We start from the raw sequence: 24,117 nt of genomic DNA, 5'->3' as shown, positions 1-24,117 counted from the left end.
TTCGAGAGGTTTAAGTGGGGCACGTTTTGCATCGATATAGGTTAACAGTAGGCTGGGAGGGATAACAACTCACGTGTTACCGAACGTGCAGCATGATGCGGAACAGTCGCTCCGCGCGGTAGATATGTAATGTATGGTTCAGTTCAGTCTTCATAGACATCGTCGTCTAGAACGCATCGTGGTGTTTATTATATTATTGTGAAACCAACTGAAAATTAGTGAAAGCTTATTTCTCTATTTACTGATTTTTTATAACCAATCAAATGGTGCGTTATTCTTAATTTAATTATTAATGGTGAATGCGATACATTAAACAAAAAAAACTTATTCCCTTTTGTTCGTACAAATACGAGCAATTTGCCTTCGCTTATTTCTTTATCAGTTCTTAACACTTTTACTGCCACGAAATATAGAAATGACGCGTGAACATCGAGTTCATTTAATTTAGCAGCAGTGTTGTGACCTAACGGATATCTTCTAAAAGAAACGCTACCCTTAGAAGAGAACGATGGAAGAAGTATCCACTGAAAATGCTAAGGTGTCGGATTCCGGATATTCCAATACTTGTAGCAACAGTCAGTCGCAACGTAGGTATGTATCGAATTTTTTAATTGTTTGTCTATACCTTTCGAAGTGCGCTGAATTTGTTTCATTTCGCAAGCATTGATTTGAATATAGCGCCATGAATTTCAAATATGAACTATGCGTTATATTAGTCGATCAACTCATTATACGTTATTCCAATGATACGTCTATAAGAAAAAGACGAGTCGGTGGATATTTCAGGTAAAATTACATTTTTACAATTCATATTCTTACAATACCAAATTTTAATAATCATAGATATTAACGTAAAGTGTGAACTGTAAGATTTCCCACTTTTTTGACATGATACCAATACCAGAAATGTATATTAATATGTATATTAAATGTATTAATGTATTCTTATACTACCTGGCTAATTTTTATTTGAAATAATAAACGGTACAGTAGTTTTGGCAACTAAAAGGGTCTAATCATAAGATAGAAGAATAATCTTGAAAATTATTAGTTTATTCGGTATTAAAAAACATATTATAAAACTTCCATTTTATCGTATCGTTTAAAATACATTCTGATATCGGCACATTAAATAATTGATAATTTGATAATAAATTGATAATAAATTTTGTTAATATTTATGTAATAAATCGTATACAAAGCGTATTTATTCTTTAGGAAAAAGAACAGATAGGAATTAATGTAAATAACTAATATGCATAAATAACATCAACGTTAATAGAACGCAAGCGATGAAGGCAAAAAGCTATATAAATTTTTATCGAGCATAATTAATACATCATTATTCTATTATGTTCATCTTGTGCAATCTACATGCAGACGTTTAATAAACGTTTATCAGATCTTAATTAATGAATGCTGTTTAATTGCAACCAATTTAATTGACCTGCTATTTTAATACAGATTTAACTAATACAGAAATATCTCACGTATTCTCTTGATGAAGCATAATCCCTTTTTTTGCTTTCTCTCGTCTTTTTTTTTATTTTCCATTTGCCGATTCCTTTTACATTCTTGTAATCGATCAGTCGAATTCTTGTGTAATCTCAATTTGTGCAATATATGTATATATGACTGCGCGTTATTTTATAAATGAATGTACAAAGATAGTAAAAGTAAATGTTTGATTAAACGTTTGGAAAATCCAAGCCGGAGATGAACTATAAATCATTGGATCGATTGGAAAATGCAGGTTTCGATATGTCAGATGTTTTGCGATTTTTTATCGCGTTCGGAGACCTTACAAAAGATGTAAGAGAGTTTCATAACGATTTGCATTTGTGAAGGCGATGAAATCCCTACAACTTAATTTTCTTATGTCCCATGTGATTGATGTTTAATATCGAACCATAAGACTTAGATTGTGTACTTATGAAGTATATTGTATATATACTAAAGAAAACGAATTAATCGATTGACTGATCAATTGGTTTCTTCAATTCGTCTTGATAAATTGTATATCTCAAAGTTTTGTACTTACTACTAAGAATTACCACTGCCTACGCATCTTGATCATCTGAGTAGACACGATCATTCTTCTGAAACTTGTATCGAAATAAAAATTACAAGTGCAAATTTTGTTCATGGCAAGCAATGATGGAGCCTTTCTTCGGCGAGGGCAGCGGAATGTGTAAAAGTATGCAAGTATATTTTTAAATTTTCTTTTCCAAGATTAAAAATTTACTTGTAACTTACATTTCAATATCTCTATTCGATACTGTATATAGCCTAAATAATTAAATTAATAAATTAATATTACTTATATATCTAACAAGCTTTTCAGAATGTGGTATAATATTTTTATATTCTTTTATTCTTGAGGGGCGATCGCCGCTCTGGATCCATCAGTGATGACAAGGAATAGAATTGATTGATCAGATTATTGGACCCGTAAAGTTTGACCCCTGATCTCTTAATCGCTGGATGACTGTTTCGTCAGACTCAATTGAACTTCTCAGCTCGTTGATAGATTTTGTTTCCTTAATATCCTTAGTATTCGAGAAAAGACTTTTACTTGCGCATGAATTTCACGTGGGTATCTTGCAGGCATACATAAGTGATTGATCTCTGACAAAATCATTGTGATAATTCACAAATTAAACAAATTGAAAATTTATGAGATATCTTAGGCTAAATCTACACTGACAGACACGAGTTTGCGAACAATTGCTCGTCGTTGTAAACTTAGCTGTAGGATATTCACCATTAGGATCGCTAGGATATCCAGTCTCTATGTAGTGTACGTTAGCACAGGATTCTTGGCATTGACACGCTTTGTCGATGATGTAGGTGAGAGGCAGACGAAAAGCATGGCGAACAAGAAGGATAGAAACTCGAACACGACGGTTAAGGCTAACTAGTTTCTCGGCGAAACATGCCGCTTGCATTTCCACGTTCGCATTTAAACATCTAAGCTCGGGTTGAGAAACCCGATGAAAACAGGTCGAACGAATGCAAAACGTACGCAAGATCGCCGATTGCTACGTTAACGAAAGTTAACGTCTGACTGAAATACTTTCCACGATGGTACCAATCTCGAGAACCTTACGAAATAAGATGCAATATCGAAGAAATTATAAACCAAGAGGCTTTTTACTGATGTTTGATGATCGAATTTTTTTATATTTAATCAAAGCAATTGTTATGATTTTATTGCGTCATAAAAATTTTCTTGATCTAAAATGGCAAGAGCAATCAGATTATAATTTGATAAGAAACCTCAAAGTAAATTACAAACCTTACAAACCTTGTCTTTAATATAGACGATAATTGCATACGAAAGTTGTATATTTGATGTTTTAAAAAAATTTGTTTTAAGGGAACCTTGCTTGGTTCAATATGCACGTTGTATTTCAAGCTTTGTTTTTTTAATTAACCATCGTCGATGTAACAGTTAATGGCGATCCCCTATAATAACAAAGAACGACATCGTGGGCGACTCGGCTATTGATGCTACTCAAGTGATTGATACCAGCGCATAATTATAGATTCTGAATTCTCACGTGTTGCTTATCAAGTAAAATTGTACACGCTGCAGGTACCTGATGAAGAGTGAAACGTGATGTTCCTCTGGCGAAGCGAATGTTGCACCATATGCTGATTCAACGTATTTACCAGTTTGTTGTTTTAATTGCATAATAGCACCATTCCCTACGTCAATATGAAAGTATTATATCACTAGAAAAATTAATAGGGCTTTTCATTAGATTTAAAAACATTCTAAAAATACGTCGCCAGAATAGCGCGACGAATCCCTGAGAAGAGTCTGAATTTTTATTCTATTACCGTAATTTTGCGTTGAAGTCTAAAAATTCCAGTATTTAAAATAGTCATTAATTTTTACAACACAAAAATTTAACAGAAATAGAATTTGTCAAATAATCTTAGAAATGATACGTAACGGATAAAATGTAGACGTCTGTAGTTAGAGATTAATTATAATCGCGAATTCTATGTTTTGTCGGATTTTATATCTCGTTAATACAACGTTTCCTTGGGATTATTCGTGTCAGAACTTCGAATAAAATCGATAGCCGGATCACGGTCCCGTTCGACAGTTCTAGTCACGGGGCCACGAGCGTGAAACAGACCTTATGCAATAATTTTTCCTACCGAACGAGGTGCAACAAATGTAGGAGCCCCGTGCTCGTTCCCTGGGAAATAATGAGGACAGTGAAAGGCCAGAAAGACTCCGACGTAAGGGCCGATTGTGGTGGTCACGTTTGCCGAACATGTGATCGGTCCTTTTTTTTCCATTCCATAACTGGTTTCAGAGATTTTGTGCCAGCGAATCGCGTGACTTTCTTGACACCGGTTTAATTGGCCAATGGGCCGAGGCCGTTTCTATCGTTCGAGAAATGAACCTCTGCTGCAATCAGCTTCTATCCACCTCTGTACCAATTTGCCAGTGAAACAGAGAAAACCGGAGGATAGTAATTCTTTTTTCTCGATACGAACCAGATCAAGCTTACGCACGATTTTTCGTTTGTTCAGCAAGTTTTTCAGTCTGTTTTCATGGTAGGTGAGTTAATTTGTCGAGGATACTGTTTCTAAGGACGGTGCAACTCTTATCGGAAGGCGCGTATTCTAGGTTCCAGCGTTACACGTGGATCTAGTTACGGAGGAGCAAATTATAACAAATGAATCTTACAAGAGTTCGATGAAAAGCGTAAGTTTCGTAATCGAGCAACATAAATTCATAAAGCTTCGGTACTTACGATCATTTTCTTTTTCAATTTTAAATGCCATGAAACATTGAAATAATAATCTGTTGAATATGTTATTCGTTAAACTTACAATATTGCAAAACATTAAGACGCTAATATATTTGACGTTTTTCAAGTTTGATAATCGCACGGAAAGCTTGGTAAGCTATCGATTTAAAGATTATTTCAATACGCGAGCGCGTTCAGTAGTAACGGATAGTCAAGGTCAGACCTAGCGCGGTGAATAAGCATATACAGTAGTTTGGTCGATTAATCGTCAGACGTTAACGTGACTACATTACGTACGTAAGCCATATTACGATAAACTCATCTAAAAATATCATTTTTGTTTTATACTAGTAACACAGGGATTCACTAAATAATGTTTAATAACGTTTACTCATTTCTGTTGCAGTAGTGGCAGCTCAATCTCGAGAAACAGTAACCGCTCCGAAAGTAGCGGTTATTGCGGTAGGCGCCCCTCGACATTTGGATCCAGGTAATATATTGTTTAAGTTTCTTTAGTATTATCGGTAGTTCAAAGATAGAAGCTATCGCGATGACTCGGTTGACTCTTACAAAAATTTTTTCCCCAAAACACTATACTCAAAAAACACAGAGATACCTATTGGCCACTGATGGCAAGTGAAAGTATTTATGATCGTAAGGATCTTGCGATTATGCGTGAAATATCAATATGTCGTATTTATAAGCAATTGATAAATCATTACAACTTCAGCTAGTAAAGAATAAGAGTAAAGTATCCAGTGGAAGGTAATTCTTGTCCCTCAGTGCTGTGTGAACTTTCAATAAAAAACAATTTGAAGCAAATGTCTACCATTATTTTTTTTTTTTTTTTGGTACTTACAAATGAAATATACGCAAGACACTTGCTAATTGTAGTCGTGCAATATTACGGTACTACTTTGTGTAGTTATCTCCAATAATTGTACGTCGAATGAAAAATACATGAACTTACAACACGCGGAAGCACTTCACTGTAGTTAAAGAAGATATTTAGTATAACGTGTCCCAGGCGTTTATGGAAAAAGTATCTGATATTGGAAAAACGAAAAGTACATACACGTATTATTCAATTATCGAAAAATGTCTATTTATAATTAAAGAAGGAAAATAGCTGTCTAAGTTAAAATTAGTGGTTGTGGCGTGTATATGACCGCCGTAATCAACAAGACTGAATAGACGTTGCATGCTAACGTGAGTTTGCCAATTAGATTATTCGCTTGAGTACATGAACACCTTAGAACGAACGTCATTAACATTTGCGAATTATTCATCCTGCAAATCAAAAGCAATAGTGAAATTAGAGAAGCCAACACAACTTTTTCCATCATTTTCTTCTGTATAATTACAATCGAAGAAACGTTTAAATTTCGATGTCTGTGTCTATGTCACTTGGCGCTATTGTGACGAGTCATCTAGTCAATTTTTGTTTTAAATTTTATTCTTCCCCTTTCCCTATAATTAAAGTCATATAATGGAACATGAGAAAAAATTATTGACAGATTTGTACTCCTGGTATGTTCATACAGCTGAACACGGTTGTTCTATAATTATCGCGATTGTGAAGGTGACACAGCGCGCATACGCGCCCAGCAATGTGGATTTTTACTATCGTATTCATGTACGTGTAAGAGAATGATTACATTCAGTTACGAGAAAGCGCACACAAACCTTGTTATTTGCAGCTGTAAACACTGGTGCATGTGCCCTGCCACGTGCCTACGACGTCGCCATTGGCGTCGCCTACGTGGCATGAAGTATCCCCACGTATTATTGCATAATCTGGATAGGCCGCGCCATTGCAATAATAAATCATCACCGGGTCTATAAATTACAGTTAAAACAAGTCTATTTCTGATTATTCGTCAGATATAATAAGAGGTAGAGAAAATAAAAAGACAATGATGCTTTGAATTTACATATCAAACTGTAACGTCGTTCCTGTTTCATTTAAACCTCACCGATCGACGACAACGTTCGGTGGTTTTCTTCGTCTCGTATAGAATTCGTTTCTTTCTTTTTTTTTCTCTCTTTTCATTTCTTGACGTGAAAACTCCGTAAGGAAAATAGCGATTGAGCAATTTAAGCAAGCTGATTACGCCGCGTCATCCGACGTGAAAAGTATTACTGTTTGCTTGATTCGAAATATTTGAAGAGCAGAGTGACATGCCTCGCATCGTTTCATATCTATTGGTCTCTGACGGTGCAACAAGCACTCCTCGAACGAGTACGAGATACAATAGTACGAGAATGCGTCGTCGCTTGCCGCGCACAATTCACAGAATATACCTCATATAATTCTCTACATAACTTGCAAGGGTCAAGGTTAATTACCGCGAATGCTTTTCTGTTGCTGCGAGTAGAATGGACATATATTTGGTAATTTAAATCAACCCTTGCGAATAACTATATTTGATCACAAAGGAACAGATGTTACTGGAAATTAATTTATATTTGTAACGATGTTTTTGTAATTGCTCTTTCATGCTGGAAATACGTATTATGAGAGGTGATATTATGAGAGGCGAGAGAGGTCTCTTGAGAGAGAAAGAGAGAGAGAGAGAGAGGGAGAGTACAATTAAAGGATATCCTATTGCATAATGTATTTCAAATTATATTAATAAATTTGCTACTTTGTATCGATTTGTGACTAATCCTGATTAAAGGAAACAGATAATATCATTTTCGGTCATTAAAGAAGAATATTAAGATGAATAATAACGAATGTTTTTATATTTTTTAGTTCACAAGGTATTAGCATGCAATCATCTTAATTTTATTTCTATGATCATTGTAATATAAATTCAAAGTACGTATTCTTTCTATTGTTTTAATCAAAGCTATTCGAATATATTGGCCTTCTCAAGCTTTAATATCGAACTAGGAAATATAAACACTAAATGGCCAACCTAATCTCGGAGAAAGCTCGAAAGGTTTATCGTTAGAGAAATGCACTTTCTCTTTGTTGCGTAACGAATGCAATCACTATTTGATGACCTAAAGCATTTGTTACGTATTGTATTTTTGTTGCAAATGGTTTTCCTGGAGAAAGTTTCTCGGCAATCTAGTCTATTTTTGTATCATTCCACTCCCACAACACGTAACAATACTATAAATCTAGTTATGCTTATCACGGTCGTTTAGAATAACAACATTCTCTTTGATGAAGCAACTGTTAAAGTAATAAATGAACCTGGAGCTCATGTTCGCACGCGTGCCCAGTGGATTCCTTATTTGTTGACTCAGCGGGAAATAAAGTTATTTTTAGAACGCATATCTATAATTAGCGTCGTATTGAAAGCATATGCCGTATATCAACGTTACCAATATCGCGTTATCATCACAAAACACATGAGAATGTTCTATTTCAGATTGCTTAAGGATATTTCGATAAGATTGCGCAATAAAAATAGTCGAATAAACATCACGATAAGATCAATGAATTTTACTATGTCACCATATGAAAACTCTGCTGGAAATATGAAACTTACTTTAACTACGAGTCGCCAGTCATTGTTTGATTCTTACTTTCTTTTTACGCGATATATGCGTATATTGTATTACAGGTCGATCTACTCGCTTCATTTTATCGATCGCGATTGCTTTATTCGTAAGTTAACGAAAGTAAGTCACTCTTTCCCTTGTTATCACACCCTTAAACATGGTTAGGTAATGTCGTAGAAAATACATTATATTCTTCGATAACACGAAGTTTTTACAAAATGCCGCGTTTGACCATTTCCTAAAATTACGTTACGTCTTTACTAATTTTTGGATCTGTTCGCTAGATTAAGATTAGATACTTTTTTCCATCTGTACATGTAACGTCCATATGAATATAGCAATGAAGCACTACCGCAGCCAATCAGCAAAAGAAAGGATAAAGAATACAAGAAGAAGAAGTCGAAGACGATTTTGGCTGTTAACGCTGAGGCAGATATTATCCTGAAAAGTGCCGGCACACCGCCAGAGGCTGTGTCATATAAGGTCACCGTCCCAACGAAGCCAATACTTGAAAAAAAATCAGGTTGGTTGTAATACAAAATTTGCGGGAACAAGTGCACGTTAACTGTACGATTCCTAGAATCTCTTCGTTTATAAGGTAGCTTAGTCGTTGGAGACGTGTAATCATTGATTTATGTGATCGGTATCACAGGAGGAGGAGCAAATATCAAATTCTTATCGTCCGTCTAACTATTTTTTCGTACTACTGTAGACTCTATCGAATACAATTTCCTCCTTCTAGTTTCACGGTTAAGATTAAACATTGATAGAAATCGATTTAACGCAGAACTGTAAGATCGTTGATAATTATAATTAAAAGATATACGTGAAACACGAATCAATTTTTCTCGGTGAAGTAGAAAGAAGATCGATAATTTTGCGCAACGTTATTTGGTTTCGTGCACTTTTCCCTTCAATTAGGTTTCGCTTACTTCATAGCCAAAGACTTCGAATGACCATTCTTCCTTCTTTACGTCCATCTCCATGGTTCCCTTAGTCCGTCAGACATTGAATCTGAAACGGTCAATTGCATCTTCTTTTGTTCAAAGTTGAAACGGTCTTGAGCGTCCCGTTTTTACTTGGTCAGCTCCTACAAGTTCGCGTTTCAGTTTGGACAAAAGAGAGATTCAATGGATCTGAAGGATTCGTCTGCTTCGAATTCGGGGACACTCGGTTAGCATCGATCGTCCTGAACCTTTTTAAACGAGAGTTTTACGTAGCTTGTGTTTAAATAAAATAGTCACACAATAGAGTAATGGCTGTTGTTGTTACCCTGGCAATTAATCTCAGCTCTGCCCAGCGTGAACAAAACCTTGAAAAGAGCACCCCGTTTCTAACTCACTTACGTGGTAAAATATTGATCCTTTTTCGTCATAGCAACCTTCCCGCGCCAGTATCGCTACTTGTACAACGAATCCTTTAGTAAATGTAAGAGACATAAATAGTAACAACGTTGGAAGATACTATCTTTCGCGTTATAAATTGAAATGATAAACGATAACAACGTATAAACGATATATAACGTATTTCTAATTACAAGGCTGTAAATAGTTCCTTGAATAGTCTGACTACAGTGATATAAGCATCACTTGGTATACATGCGTGCCCCTTCGGCGGAGGACAGCTGTCGGATAGAATAGTAGTCCTAAAATATTTTAAGCATTGAGATTATATATGTATTTATATATAATTTCTCCTTATACTGGTTTTATATAATCACTCGGTACTATCCGTGAACAAAAGGCAGGTGCTGTCGAGCTCTCCGTTTGGTCCAGCCACAGTAGCACTCACAACTGAACCGAGCTTTATATAACATCGAGAAACGTCTATGATTTACGTAATTATTTACATAATTTTTAATAATCCACTTCTCGAATAACCAATTCTTACGTAGGCTTTTTTCATCGGTCGTTACGAGCTTGGACCTGATTTACTGGTTACGAGCCTGCGACGTGTCCTGCAATACGACATGTTTCAACGCGAGAATAGATCCGTTTCGTAATCACGATGCTCGTTTGTTAGTTCGTTGCACGAGGGATAGCTAAGTACAATGTATTGTACAATCTTTGATAAATGTGTCGTTTAAAAATTGAACAATGTGGGGCATGTTGACGTCCAAACACGAAGCGACCGATTTGCAATAATGTCGCGAATGAATTTAACGACACTATGGATGATTTAAAAAATTAGATTTCATTAACAGTCGCTCGATAAACGAGGTAAAAAACGAGAGTCGAGAGGTAAAAATTGCCTTGGTATCAGCTTGGTGTGTTATAGAGCTCGAAGTTGAATTCCTTTTTATTTCTTTCTTTCAAGAACGATGTCGAGCTGTTGATTCGTTACTTCTTCTCGTATTACGAAACGTTGTCGCGGAATTTTTGTCCTGTTGGACTAAGGAAACATTGCTATCTCCTATCCTTCATTAATTCATTACCCATGCAATAGGTCATGTCTTACACGTTTCTTGGACGCCTCCAAATATTTTCGATTTAATTTCAATTAGTTTCTTTCATCATCAAAGACATTCTCTTTCCCTATATCACGTTGTCAGGGAGTATCCAAGGAGATCCGTACAGCAGCTACGTTTCTTGGTTACTGCCTTCCTTCGCCCACACGTTTAAAGCATCTCCTAGAATCCTAAATTGAAAATAGCCCTCCAAAATTAAAGCCATCACGCAACGAGAAACATCTCCGTGTTTATCCATTGTTAAAACGATAAAAGGGACGTCCATGAAACGTTGTTGAAAACTTGACAGATGTTAAATGGGTATAAAGAATCCATGTTCTATTAGAAAACATGGGCAGGTATGTCCAAGAAGAACAGAATATAACGACGAGAATTTTTGTTGGATGTATACAAGAAGAAGTAGCCATAGAATTGGTGGATGCAACGGATCCCGGCGAGCACAACGGCGATAACGTCACAGATGTGGAAGTAGGACTTGCTTCTCGTACGAATCCTCTGGATGATTCCGCCTCTCAAGCCAATGTTAGTATTCATTAAAAAGCAACGAGGAAACAGATTTCTCCTAATTAGTTAACTGTGGTAGAAGGACACGTAGAGAGAAACAATAATTATGTCAATCGAGACTCGCTCGGTCGTGGTCGATCGAGGGGCTTCTTCTTAGGGAGGTGCAGGATCGGGTATACTCGCAAAAGCATCCTGCCACCTAATATTATATACATATCTATATATTAATCTTAACCCGATTGTTACCTATATCGATACATTAGAACATTTTTTTTTCCTTAATTATTGCAATTTGGTATGGCTTTTTGTATACGATGATGTAACATAGTGGTACACCATTGTCGCGAGGTTTCCGTGATATTATGCATGGAGAAAGGAGATTTACAACTGCGGCTAGCAAAACGACTTTCTAGTGGCTTTATAGTGAAACTATTAAATCTCTTTAGAAATAGTACATTTCCTTTTTTCTTCTTAATACTTACGTTAACAAGTAGCTTTCTTTCAACGCCAGTAATGGGGTTGGTTTGTTGGGTGAAGGTTCACTAATCAAATTCTAAATATACTTACTATATTATATATTCTATCAAAAGAACTATATATTTCTTTATGTCATGGAATTTCTTTTGCTTTTATTTAATTTATATCTTCGATCATTTGGAATTTTTTTAAACGAATAAAAATTATATTCTTTGGTGAAATACAACTCTTTTCTCTATGCATATAGCGTTTGAAAGTGACCAATTGAAAATACTATTAAGGTACTGCATGTAAAATATCCTATGGTAATTCCATCGCATAATTTGCATGTAACTGTTGGTAAAGATCATAGGAAAGAATGTGAACAAGAATCGAGGAAAAAGTAGCGACGAGTTCACTCTACAAGCTACGTAATTTAGATTAAAAAAAAAAAGAGAAACAGGGATATCGAAAAAGGTGTTTTATGTGAAGACTATCTTGATGACATAGATTCAGGTGTCATCTACGTGTTAATCACTTATTTTATGGATAAATCTACTAGCATCGATCTGACGTAAATAGAAGTCAACAGTTTCATATTGTATATCCTATATAGGAGGGATTTTGCGCGGTGATTTCGATGCATGATGGCCTCGTGTTGTATACGACTCCCTCGATATGCACAGCTCTAGGATACCCCAAGGACGCATGGATTGGCCGATCTTTCATTGACTATGTACACCCCAAGGATAAGGCTACACTGGCCGATCAGATTTCAAGCAGTATAGTGTCGCCTCAAGAAGATAGACCGAAAGGTATTACATCAAATTTGCTTAATGAAACTTTTTCATAAAAGAAATTATAATTTTGAATGAAAGATAAAACTAGACTACGAAGAACGTGACTTAATAATCCTCATTGAACTTTTATCTAATTTTTCTCGCATTAAAATACGTTATAAAATTCTTTTATAGACACCTATAAATATCTATTATATATCTTGGTTTATTATTTTATTTATTTGTTTTATTATTGTACTCATAGGTATTAACGGTAGAAGGGCAAGTTTATTCTGCGGGTTACGAAAGTTTACGAGATCGGTCATTCACCAGTCCATTGATCAGCATAAGGCGGCGAGGTCGAATTTCTACCTTCCGTTTCACTTGACCTTATCGTTCAGGGATTTTCGAGACCGTGCAACTGAACAGCAACACAAAGCAATGTTCCTGGTGGTTACTGCCCAACCTGTTCATTCTGCATATAAAGGTAGTACGATTGAAGGTCTTCGAGGAGAGTCGACTGACAAAAAAGATTCGATACATAGTTTGTTCTAAATAAAAATAATAAGAATAAGGAATTTTCAATGATCTCTAAATCTACGTATAAGGTTTATCGATTCGTGAATAATATGTATGAGAAATAATAGTCGAGTCGTTTCTTCAGTCTAATCTTCTCGATGATAAAATATGACTCGGTGGTTTCCACGGCGACGTGCCTTAAGCAGAAGGTAATTTTTCTTAAATTAGAAATATTTATTCGAGGATCGTGACGATTTTGATAGTCTCTCATCTTTGTCGTCTTTTTATTTATTCGTTTTTTTATCATCTGGCCAATTTTTCGTTTTCGTTCAGTTTGGAGACCACTGTTTCGAGTATTCATTTAAGAAGCGGAAACAAAGAACAAGAATAACAACGCATCGATCATTTTCCATAGAATAGATAAAAATTCATTTTTTGTTTGATAAACACGTAGTGATGTTTCTTTATTCACTGTATTTTAATCTAAAAAAGAAGAGAGAAAAGACAATAAGAAAGAAAGAGATGAAGAATATTTTAATTGCGATCTAATTTGCTATAATATCGTATTCCTCTTTCTGTTTCTATTCGTGTACGTTTTCGGTATAAAAATTTACTAGCAATGAAACAAAATTAAGGGAAGGGAAATCAAAGATGTTTGCCCTTATCAGCCTATTCTGGAAATTGTTTGTATTAACTTTATCGACGATAGATGGAAATTATATTGAGAATTAATCCATTTTATTTGCCTCTTTATCATTTTCTTGTATCAATATCAACACTTTTGTTAGATGCAGATTTTGCCTTAAGTACAATTTACTCGTGACTTAGAATGTCATTTCGAAACTTCTTTTAAATCCTTCTGACAAGTCTGTTCGAAATTCATAAACACAATATCGAAATAGTTGGTACGTCGCTTCGCACAATGTTAGAATATTATTTCACGCTTACATAGGTAGAGTGCACAAGTGTTCGTACAGATTTGTCAACGAGTCAAAGTTGGTTCGATTGCGTACCATAAAGATTAAAGCTTTCATCATGAAGGAAGCACTTGACAAAAGAGAGAATGACTCTGACCTTCTTGTTATCATTATCCGCAGCGCCAGAAGAAACGATAATATCTTCGGTATTCACGACCCGCCATACTGCGACCTGCTACCTATCTCATGTCGATCCCGACGTAGTCCAATACTTTGGCTATCTACCTCAGGATATGGTTGGCCGTTCGCTATTCGACTTCTACCATCCCGAGGATCTGCCCTTCATCAAAGACATCTATGAGACTGTGAGCATGTGCACCAGAAAAAAAGCAAATTTTTAGGTTTCGATCGAGTATACGCTTGAGACAAAAACAGAATAATAGTGTAAAAGAAAAAAAAATGTAATCCGCAGAAAAAGTGCAAGCGTAAGCGAGTCCCGACAACCGAACGTCGAACGACGTATAACAATCCCTATTCCTTCGATTATTCATATTTATACACATGTCGTTGAACAGGTGATCAAGCTCGAAGGTGCCTCCTTCAGATCGAAACCCTACAGGTTCGGAGTGCAGAACGGAGGCTACGTCGTCCTCGAAACAGAGTGGTCGTCCTTTATCAATCCCTGGACGAAAAAACTAGAGTTTGTCGTAGGTCAACACAGGGTACTGAAAGGTCCAGCAAATCCTGATATCTTTCGCTTGCCATGCGCAACCGAGTACGGTCAATTGGCTAATATTAGCGAGGAGGTGCTAAAAGAGGCCAAGATCATACAAGGAGAGATACGTACACTTCTTGACGAGGTATGTCTTCTCTCAATGATTCATGCTGCACCAGTGATATAGTTAGCGCAATTTGTCTAGATCGTGATATTGTTCGATAAGGTAAACGTAGCAATCACCCTTATGATCGATCAAGTTTTTATTTATACGCCAACAAAACAAACCACATATAAATTATACACGTTCTTTCATAGCGATATAAAGATTATTATAAATAAAAATTCGCATTGTCTACACTTTACATATTTATCCTTTGCTTTCGATTAGGAGCTTAAGTACTTGTCCAAATTATTAAGCAAAATTGTAATATTAGAAAGCAAAGAACAGGAGACTATTAGAGAATTAATTCCTTTTTTCTCTGTGTCCCTCTTTTTCTTTCTGAAGGGCAATGCGACATCGAACAAATAAATGCATTTTAAGAAGGATAACGAGACACACAGACAAACAGTAAAACGTTCACAGCCGCATAATTGTTCCCATGAAATTTTAATCCCAACTAATAAGTTCGCTCATTCCCCAATTTTTTCTCTTTTGTTCTATCGTACGTCTGCGCAGAACATCCAAAGAAAGTCAGATATAACCGAGCTTGATGTGTCAAAGAGGTGCAAGGACCTTGCGTCCTTCATGGAAAATCTGCTACAAGAGACGAGGACGCCCGGTCTTGGGAAAGATGTGCTCGCTACCGACGACAGGAGTTTTTCGGTGACTATTAGCTACGTTTTAGTATCGCCGACACTTACCTATTTTGCTAATAATACGCTGTAACGCGCTATGGTGGTATACTACAAGTATATTTACAGTAATTGTAATATTACCCGCGTTCCTCTTATAACGGTTCAACGTTGAGGGTATTTTCCTTAAATCATGTCTAATACGCATCGTTCGTGTTGCCCAATGGTTTCACGAATCGTACGATAGTATTTTGGTACAACATAGCCTTCGTTATTATTTTCTTACTTTCCTAAAATGTCATGTCTCTCTCTTTCCCTTTTTACTTCAGTTTAGTCCAAGTCTCATGTTTTATGAATAACTTTTACTATACTATACTACTATGCATAGACTACCTTTCCATAGATTACTTTAACTATTTTCATTTGCTTCAAATCTTACGTGATATTATAATTATTGTATAAAACAAAGAAGAAAATACAAAACGAATGCCTTGTACCGAATATTTGTCGCCGGTATCGACAGAACCAAGAAAAGAAGAAATTTCTCATATATATCCAACGATAAATTGCTTTAATTTTAGTAAATCGCGTTTTATGAGGCTGGTGTTCCTTTTAATCAAGTTTGGATGTCTTTTGCTAAATTTCTTTTTTTCCTCGGCTGATTCGATCGGGAATGTATGGTGTAAGTAGAATACAAAGAGTTAGGTGAAGGGCTATTAATAGAAGAAGTTCTATGTTGATATGTCTTTCCACGAAGCAACGTAAAATTTATATTGATAATAATACGAGGAATTCAAAAGAAAAGAACAAAAGATCAAAACTTCAAAACATTCCGAGATCTGTTATTCGATAACATTTTCTCTAAATTTTCTGACCCTTACGAATCTGAAATAGAAAACACGTTTTTCTAAATGATGAGATTCTCGCTGCTTCTGAACGATATGTCCTAGAATTTTTTATTTGGAAACTAAGGTGCAAGGTGAGTAAGAAACAACTGATTAAAAATTTTACAGCCTGGTGACAAGTTTAACCGGATGTTTAACTTAAAGTAATGCTAAAAAAATCAACTTTTACGAGTTAGGGTTCATCCACATCTGCATTCATGCATTCTGCTATTATAATGCATAATGTGGCTAGTCGTAAGTAAAAACAGAAAAAATGTACCAGCAAACGATCAACAAAACGATCGATAAGGAAAAATCTATCAAATTGTTTTGTACATTGACACAGACGGAGGGCAAAATGAAACTTGCGTAGGTCCGGTGAAGGATAGCGTCAATTTCAAAACCTTGTAGGCACGTTGTTGGTAAGTCTATTTACTTTCTTTTCATTCAATATTACTATTCGTATGTATTTGGTAAAAACGCCAAGCCTTTTATAAACCAACCTCGATTGCAACAGTTTAGTATCATATAGTAGCTAATTGCTTCCGTTTTTCGGCGGCATAGCATTTGGTTATTGATCAATGGAAAATGGACAAGGGCAACAAAATAAAAAAAAAAGAACAAAGAGAAAGAAGGCAATTTGTTACATTATATACGTTGATCTCGAATTTTTAGCAAAATTTTTAACGTGTCATCTTCTATCTATCACATACAAATTTTTTTATTTTCTATTTTTCTTTTAGAGGAACCATTAGTAATTTCTATTGCTGCTTGATATCATTATTTCTTCTTGATCTTTCCATTACGTACTTATTTTGCTGGCCAAGAAATTGTTTGTCTTCGATCAATCTTGTTTTCTGTTCTTATCGTCGAAGCATCGTTTAGTTCCTTTGCAATTTCTAGACGATACCCTTCTTCTTCTCGAGTATCTTTTTATCGAATAATGAAACGTTTCTTTCTTTTTCTATGTATCAAGGAATTCTCTTCTGCGCTAAACCATTCCTTAACATTTTATGAATTGTATCGTCAATCGAACAACTGAGTTATATCCCTTCTCTTGCCTCTTTATCGTATCCTAGCGTTAAGTGTAACTGTTGTTATTCATCGATTTACCGATTAACAATTTCATAGACCGTACGTAGAGGGTATCACGTACGGGATTTGAAAAGTTCAGTTTCATGTATTCGAGAAACAATTGAGATACGTTAACGTTAAAGGCTATAAGTGCATCTATAAATTTATTGCAGTACCACACTCGTGAATAAAGTTCCAGTGTATCTCCTCACTTACAAGGTTTTGAAACTAACGAGGCAATATGAGAAAGCGAGAATGGAAGAGAGTATACATTAAAGGTGTGCAAGAGTGATGTTAATATTTTGAAAGTTCCGATGACAGTACTGGTTAACTCTCGTTATTAATTATTATCTATTATTTTACTTATTTTATTCATTGTACATATACTCGTCTAGTGGCTTAGGATGGTCCTCCAGCCTTACATCTATCTCTTATCTTCTCCGCTTACCTTTCGTACTCTCACCCTCTTTGTTCACCCATCTCCATCTACGCTTTCACTCATACCCTATATGTATTATATACTTCGCCTATATGTAAACTATGACTGTGAGTAAAGCATAGCATATTTCTACATTTACATATTACATAACACATGTTGCTCTGTTCAATTCCTTCCTTTTCTCTCTCTTTCTCTTCCTTATACTGTTCTTCCTTTTATTGGCTTCCTCTCGGTATTCCATATTGCTTTCTGCCTTTCGTTAGTTTCTGTTTCTTACTGTTTTCCTCAATTTTTCCTTTCCCCTTCTTTCACTCTCCCTCGACTTCTCTGTCCTTCTCAGTATGTATTTCTATTTCCTTTGCTCCTAATACTATTTCCACGTCTTCTTCCGTTTTCACCTTCTCATAGCCTTACAGCACGTGCCTCATCATCACCTCCCGCCGCCGCACAGATTCTGCATTTCTTATTCTCGCTGCTCCTTCCAATGTTCCTTCGATTGAATTTCGTTTCCATCGTTAGTAACTATTATTTCACAGGGTGTTATCGATAGAACGAAAGATATAAAAGTACGTGTATAGATCATTTCATTTTATACAGATTTACTTTGTATAGATTATTTCATTTTATTTCATCAGCGACACGCGAATTTTTCGAAATTTGTCGCCTTAATCTTCATTTTAAATCTTTCGTATGTCTAACGGGAATTTAAAAAATTAGCGGAATGTTGAACGAGTATGTATGAAAGTATGTATGAATGTATGAACGATGACTGGTCTAGAAGAAGTAGAAGATTTGAGAAGAAGTAGAACGGAAGAAAATTGGTCGATTGTAAGGCAACTAACGGTGTTACAGAGCTGGAGAAATATTAGTTGGTCGATTAGTCGCTCGCTCGTGCGCTGTAAATATTGCATTTTTGCGGTAGCAAGATTGCTGAGCGACTTACATAGTACGAACAAATTACTTGCACAAATTATAGCAACTCGTATAACTGGGCAAAACATCTAACAAAAATGAAAGCTTCCTCGCTGCGACGCGGGTTTAATGCAACGCAAATTTGCAAAACAATTGACAGTGCCGAAATCAAATGACAACTCTTTTTAAGTCGCTACAATATACTTGTGAAGGGATCACGCAATCCCTTGTTACAGGAGCACGACAGCGTGATGCTTGGTGAGATTTCGCCCCATCGCGAGTACTACGACAGTAAATCGTCCACTGAGACACCACCAAGTTACAATCAGCTCAACTACAACGAAAATATTGAAAGATTTTTTAAGAGTAAGCCACCGGTTGCCACCATGTATGGCAGTGATGAAGAGAATATTAATTCCAGCAACGATGAAGGTGAAAAGACAAGCCCGAATTCAGCAGGTGAGTTGAGTTTTCACCGTAAGACTTCACACTATTGAATTTTTTGAACGTAAAGACGTTATCAACTTTGACCAATTTTTAAAAAATTTATAAATTATAAAATATACGATATTGAGTATTATTAACAATATTTATCGTCAAATAAGATTTTAAACAGCGTACATTTATGATTTTCATAAATGATTTTCCCTCCAGAATTAGAATAAATTTAACATACTAATATATATATATATATATATTATCGCATAATTAGTGAGAAAATGCATGTCACCGATAAACGGAAGCGGTGGGAGCGGCAGTGGTAGCGCAGAAAATCTAAGCAGTGGTTCGAACAATCAAACAAGCTCAGCGAGTAGAGGCAATACGTCGAATACAACTAGCACGGAAAGTTTCAAACCTCCAACGTTGACAGAGTCGTTGCTCAATCGTCACAATGAGGATATGGAAAAGTTGATGATGCAGAAGCATCGGGAACTTCGATCTAGCATTAAGGCCAGCGACAAATTGAAGGATTCCCGAATAAAAACCACCGAGAAAATGTCGACGGACCCGAACATGCATTTTATTAGTCAAGGTCATGGAGTTAAGAGAAGCGGAAGCCATAGCTGGGAAGGAGACAGTTTTAAAGTTAGTAACTCAACAATAAATACACATAATCTCGAGTTCATGACTTTTGGCGAGGAAGAAACGTTTAAACCCGTTCGATTATATTTTATTAGGTTTCAAAGCATGACGAGGTGTCAAGAACAAGTACAGCGGGTCAATTCCCTACGAATGTCACGACGACAGTTACAAGCATGAGCGTCGATCAATCTACCGTAATTCAAAAAGGTGCCAACATCAATTTGTGGCAACCTTTATCGGTTACTGTGCCCCCTGCCTCACCTGCTCAACCACACAATGTGCCACAAAAGTGAGTGTTTTTTCATTAAAAAAGAAATATATATTAAAGAAGAGTATATAAAATAAGGGTAATCGATTGTCTTTGAGGATGCTCTGACAAGCAAATAGCCCGAAATCCTGCATATTTTTTGGAGTAATTGAAAAAATTCAAAAGGTCAGCAAGTTCGTTTCGATTTACATTTCTATCCGATATACATTTATTGAATTATATAAGTGCTATTTTGTTCCACACTCTTTCTCCATCCTTCATGCAACTTGAATATTTCATCCTTGCAGAGCCTTTCTCATTTTCAACATGATTTTTTATGTCGATTAAATTTCTTCAAAATCGGAATGAACTTTCCGAGCGATTAATATTATATCTAATTTATTGATAACGATCTCGTATTATTCAAGTACGTAATGTAAAAACATATTCATAACATTTTGCTCATAGCATCCATTGCTTTTTCTTATTTGTTTAACAGTAGTTAATATTTTTATAGGATACCGCATGAAATATTAATTTCTCTAATTCATTGAATTCTCTAATTTCAGCACGAATTCACAAGCAATACCCAGAGTACCAATACTGCCGCCAATGATACCAGTGTATTATATTCCCGTACCACAAACTAATGATCCTGCAGTTTTATCATCTCTACAAGAGAAACTTAGTCCGCCTCATTCAATGCAACCCCCACAACCAAATCCTTATAGTATGTATTTATTTGAATAAATTAATTTTTAAGGGAGAATCCTTAAATAATAATTAAAGTTTGAAATATCAAAACTAATTTTTAGTGTTTGTGCCAGTTTCATATGTGACGACGGCGATGGCCGGTGTCATTTATCCTCCAGTAATAGGTGCCCCGTCAGCGGGCATGATGTACAGACCATTCTTGATTCCCGAACAAACATCAGTCACGCGTGAAAATAATCAGTCTACAATGAACAAATGCTCCGATCGAAAACGTCCAGCGAGCCAAGCAACAAGCGTAAAAGCTGAACCGGGTAGCAGTATGGCTATGTCAGAATCTTCTAAAAAAGTAAATCAACATTTTTATACTTGATTTTTTAATTGGTTTACGGATATGTCAAACATTTAATGATAATTAGGTACTATCACCCGGTGAATTATTCTCTTCTTGCGTGAGCAATGACGGAGGTTGCTCGAGCTTAGTGGATGCACCAACGCCAGTGAACCAAAAGATCCACAAACAAAACGACTACTCCGTAGACGAATCGAGCTCGTCGAGTTTTTACAGTAGTTTCCTATATAAGAGCAGTGATAGCAGCTGCAATCCGGATCAAAAGCCAACGGAATATTTACCAGAGGTAGCTAATAGTCTTGATTATTATCTAACAAAATTCAGTCACAAAAAAATTTCAGTCGCGTTAATTTTAATAAATAATAAATTTATTCATAGGAGAGTATGATGAAGCAACATTATGGTAAGCGAAGAAAAGAGCCACCGTGGCTCGAAGGTGTTCAATTAACTCCAGAATTAATATACGAGTATCAAATACATCCCAAAACTCTGAACGAAGTACTTCAAGCAGACATGGATGCCTTAAAAAATTTCAATCAACCTCTTTTGGTTAACGATCAATTGGGTCAGCTTTATTTGGACTTAGAGGTCGAGGGGTTCGAAACGAAGCTTGTTCTCGAAGATGGGATTACTTCTAGTGGTAGTGACAGTGGAAGCAGCAGCGGAAGTTGGACGGCTGGCACAATGTCACAGGTAAAATATGATTTTAAGTCCTTACGTTAAATATTAAGATTTGATATCGTACTACTATCGATTTTATAGTAGCTGTAAAATATTTTGTAAAAAAAAAAAAAAAGAAAACATAAACTAGCACAAGATCTTTTCTTAAATCTGATAATAAAAAACAAGATCTTGTTTACAGCAAAAACATAGAAGGAGAATGGTGAAATACGGTAAACTTGTGATGATTCACGAAGAGAATGCACCATTGCCACCGGCTCTACCACCTCAGTCCGTACCTTGCCAGCAATTATAGTAAAAACCTTGTACGACCAATTTGTAACTAACTTCTGTTTTCAAGTTCGAATTGTTCGCTTGCAATGCCATACTTCGAAATTGGCTCTAATATCTACGTTACAATTGATCGCTGAGTACAATGCCAATGTCATTTAGGCTGTTTTATTTTATTTTATTAAATTTATATTTTGAGGCAGATGACATTCTTTACATTATTCACATTTACAGATTTACGATTAACTTTTTATATATTTTTAGTCGTTTAGAAAAATACTTGTTTAACTTTTTTCTTATGACAGACATATATTAATAGTTATTACCAATACATATATGTATTTAAAGCTTGAAGCACTTAAAGTTGAGATATTAATGTTATTGATTGATTTAAGAATAGTAGTTTTATTTTTGTAAATTGTTCATTATTATTTTAACTGCCTCAAATAAGTTTCCTTGTATTCGAGCATGATATCAATTCATACGTTTAAATATACATATACATAATATTATAATATGAGAAATCAAAATCATATTGCTTAAAAAGTTAGTGATTTGGTAAGGCTTAAGTCCCTTTTTTCGTTCAAACGAAATTTATTGATATTTTATTATCTCCGATGATGGTATTTTTACACATCTACTATGCCGATGATAATTTTTAGACATATTTAGATACTCATGTCTCAAGTATGGGAAACGTTTCAGTTAAACTACAAGGTTCCTGTAACCGGGCAGACATTGACGTCCACGTGATTGTCTCTAATCAAATTGAATTCTATTCGATCATCTTTTTTGTTCATATATAAGTTAGTTATTAAATTTTCATTATTACGAAAATAGAAAATCCGTTGGAAAGTCTGTCGCCTGCACAACACTTGATATAGATTTAATACAATTAAAAATGGATGATGAAGAGAAAAGATAGAGTGAATTGATGTATGTTATTAATAAAATTGTATACATATAGGGTGAGATGGAAATCGTAGTACAACGGAGCAGGTGGTGATCCAGGTGAAAAAATAAATCGAAAATATATATATAAAATTTGAACATGCGTTTTATATTATATATATACGTACACATCACACCAGTCTTCAACGTGTTCAAATTTTATTTTTTTGAAAATAAGGCTTTTAAAGGAAAAATGTTATTTTTCATTTTTGTATAATAACATCCTGCTGATTGTTTACTCCAATCTAGTCATTGTTACTTTATTTTCAAATGTAGTTTTGAACCCCTGTTGATTATTTACTCTTCTTTAGTCCGGAATTAGCCAAATTTAATTATACATGTCAAATTTTGAAGCTCAATTTTCTCAAAAACGAAGCCTCGAATGAAAAGATGTTATACCAAATTTTCTTCTTATCTTTTCATGTAGAATCACCGCCTACCCTGTTGTATTACGATTGCCGTTCCATCCTATATACAATATAAATATAATTTTATCAATAGCAGAGCTAAAAATGAAATTAGATCAATACGTTGATTCCTCAACATATAATATGTACATATAGCCTTTCGTTGAGCAACGATTTTCATTCTCATTTATAATCAATTTTTCATAACGATACTTTATCATTATGTTAGGTATTTTAAGTAGGTTTAAATAGTTGTACTTTTTAAGGAAGATTATTTTTCCAATATTTTACATTACATATTGATTTTTGTTTCACTTTAATCTTAACGACATCGGATTATATTTCATTGATATTTAACATATACTATATTTACTTCGAAATTATTATAAATTCTGATTTCGAAATGGGACCAAGTATTGAGATCATTCGTCTTTAAACACACAATATTGGATACGCTACCTCAACATGAACGCATTTCCATTCACATAAAAGAGATAAAAATATATGTAATTCGAAAATATAATTCATTATATAGTCAGTAGTATAAATTAAAGATTTCGATTGAATATATATATTTAACATTTTTAAATATATACTATCTTACAGCCGATGTAATAAGCTTTTTTATCTCGTAATAACTAATCTTTTCAAATTTGTTCA

The 24,117-nt window shown here is 35.1% G+C and overlaps 1 protein-coding gene across 8 annotated transcripts; it reads left to right on the top strand.

Annotated features, from left to right (window-relative positions):
- Positions 1-90: 90 nt before the first annotated feature.
- On the top strand, positions 91-22,943 carry LOC117210084 (period circadian protein). 8 transcript variants are annotated; one of them, XM_033452728.1, is made up of 18 exons: positions 91-266; positions 452-591; positions 5,182-5,265; positions 8,633-8,817; positions 11,087-11,283; positions 12,338-12,536; positions 12,766-12,987; positions 14,117-14,301; positions 14,512-14,796; positions 15,331-15,477; positions 18,968-19,214; positions 19,468-19,841; positions 19,934-20,127; positions 20,655-20,815; positions 20,901-21,145; positions 21,216-21,434; positions 21,527-21,841; positions 22,011-22,943. In XM_033452728.1, exons 2-18 carry the CDS (start codon positions 509-511, stop codon positions 22,122-22,124), a joined length of 3,456 nt encoding a protein of 1,151 aa, XP_033308619.1. In that variant the 5' UTR covers positions 91-266; positions 452-508; the 3' UTR covers positions 22,125-22,943. The 8 variants fall into 8 exon arrangements, with proteins under 8 accessions (XP_033308619.1, XP_033308620.1, XP_033308624.1 ...); XM_033452729.1 differs by having other exon boundaries at positions 91-591; positions 20,913-21,145; XM_033452733.1 differs by having other exon boundaries at positions 92-591; positions 11,159-11,283.
- The last annotated feature ends 1,174 nt before the right edge of the window (positions 22,944-24,117 follow it).

Source organism: Bombus bifarius, unplaced genomic scaffold (genome assembly GCF_011952205.1).
Source record: "Bombus bifarius isolate JDL3187 unplaced genomic scaffold, Bbif_JDL3187 scf7180000008199, whole genome shotgun sequence".
Classification (NCBI taxonomy): domain Eukaryota; kingdom Metazoa; phylum Arthropoda; class Insecta; order Hymenoptera; family Apidae; genus Bombus; species Bombus bifarius.
The sequence above is the reverse complement of the archived record's forward strand: the minus strand, read 5'-3'. Positions and strand labels throughout refer to the sequence as shown.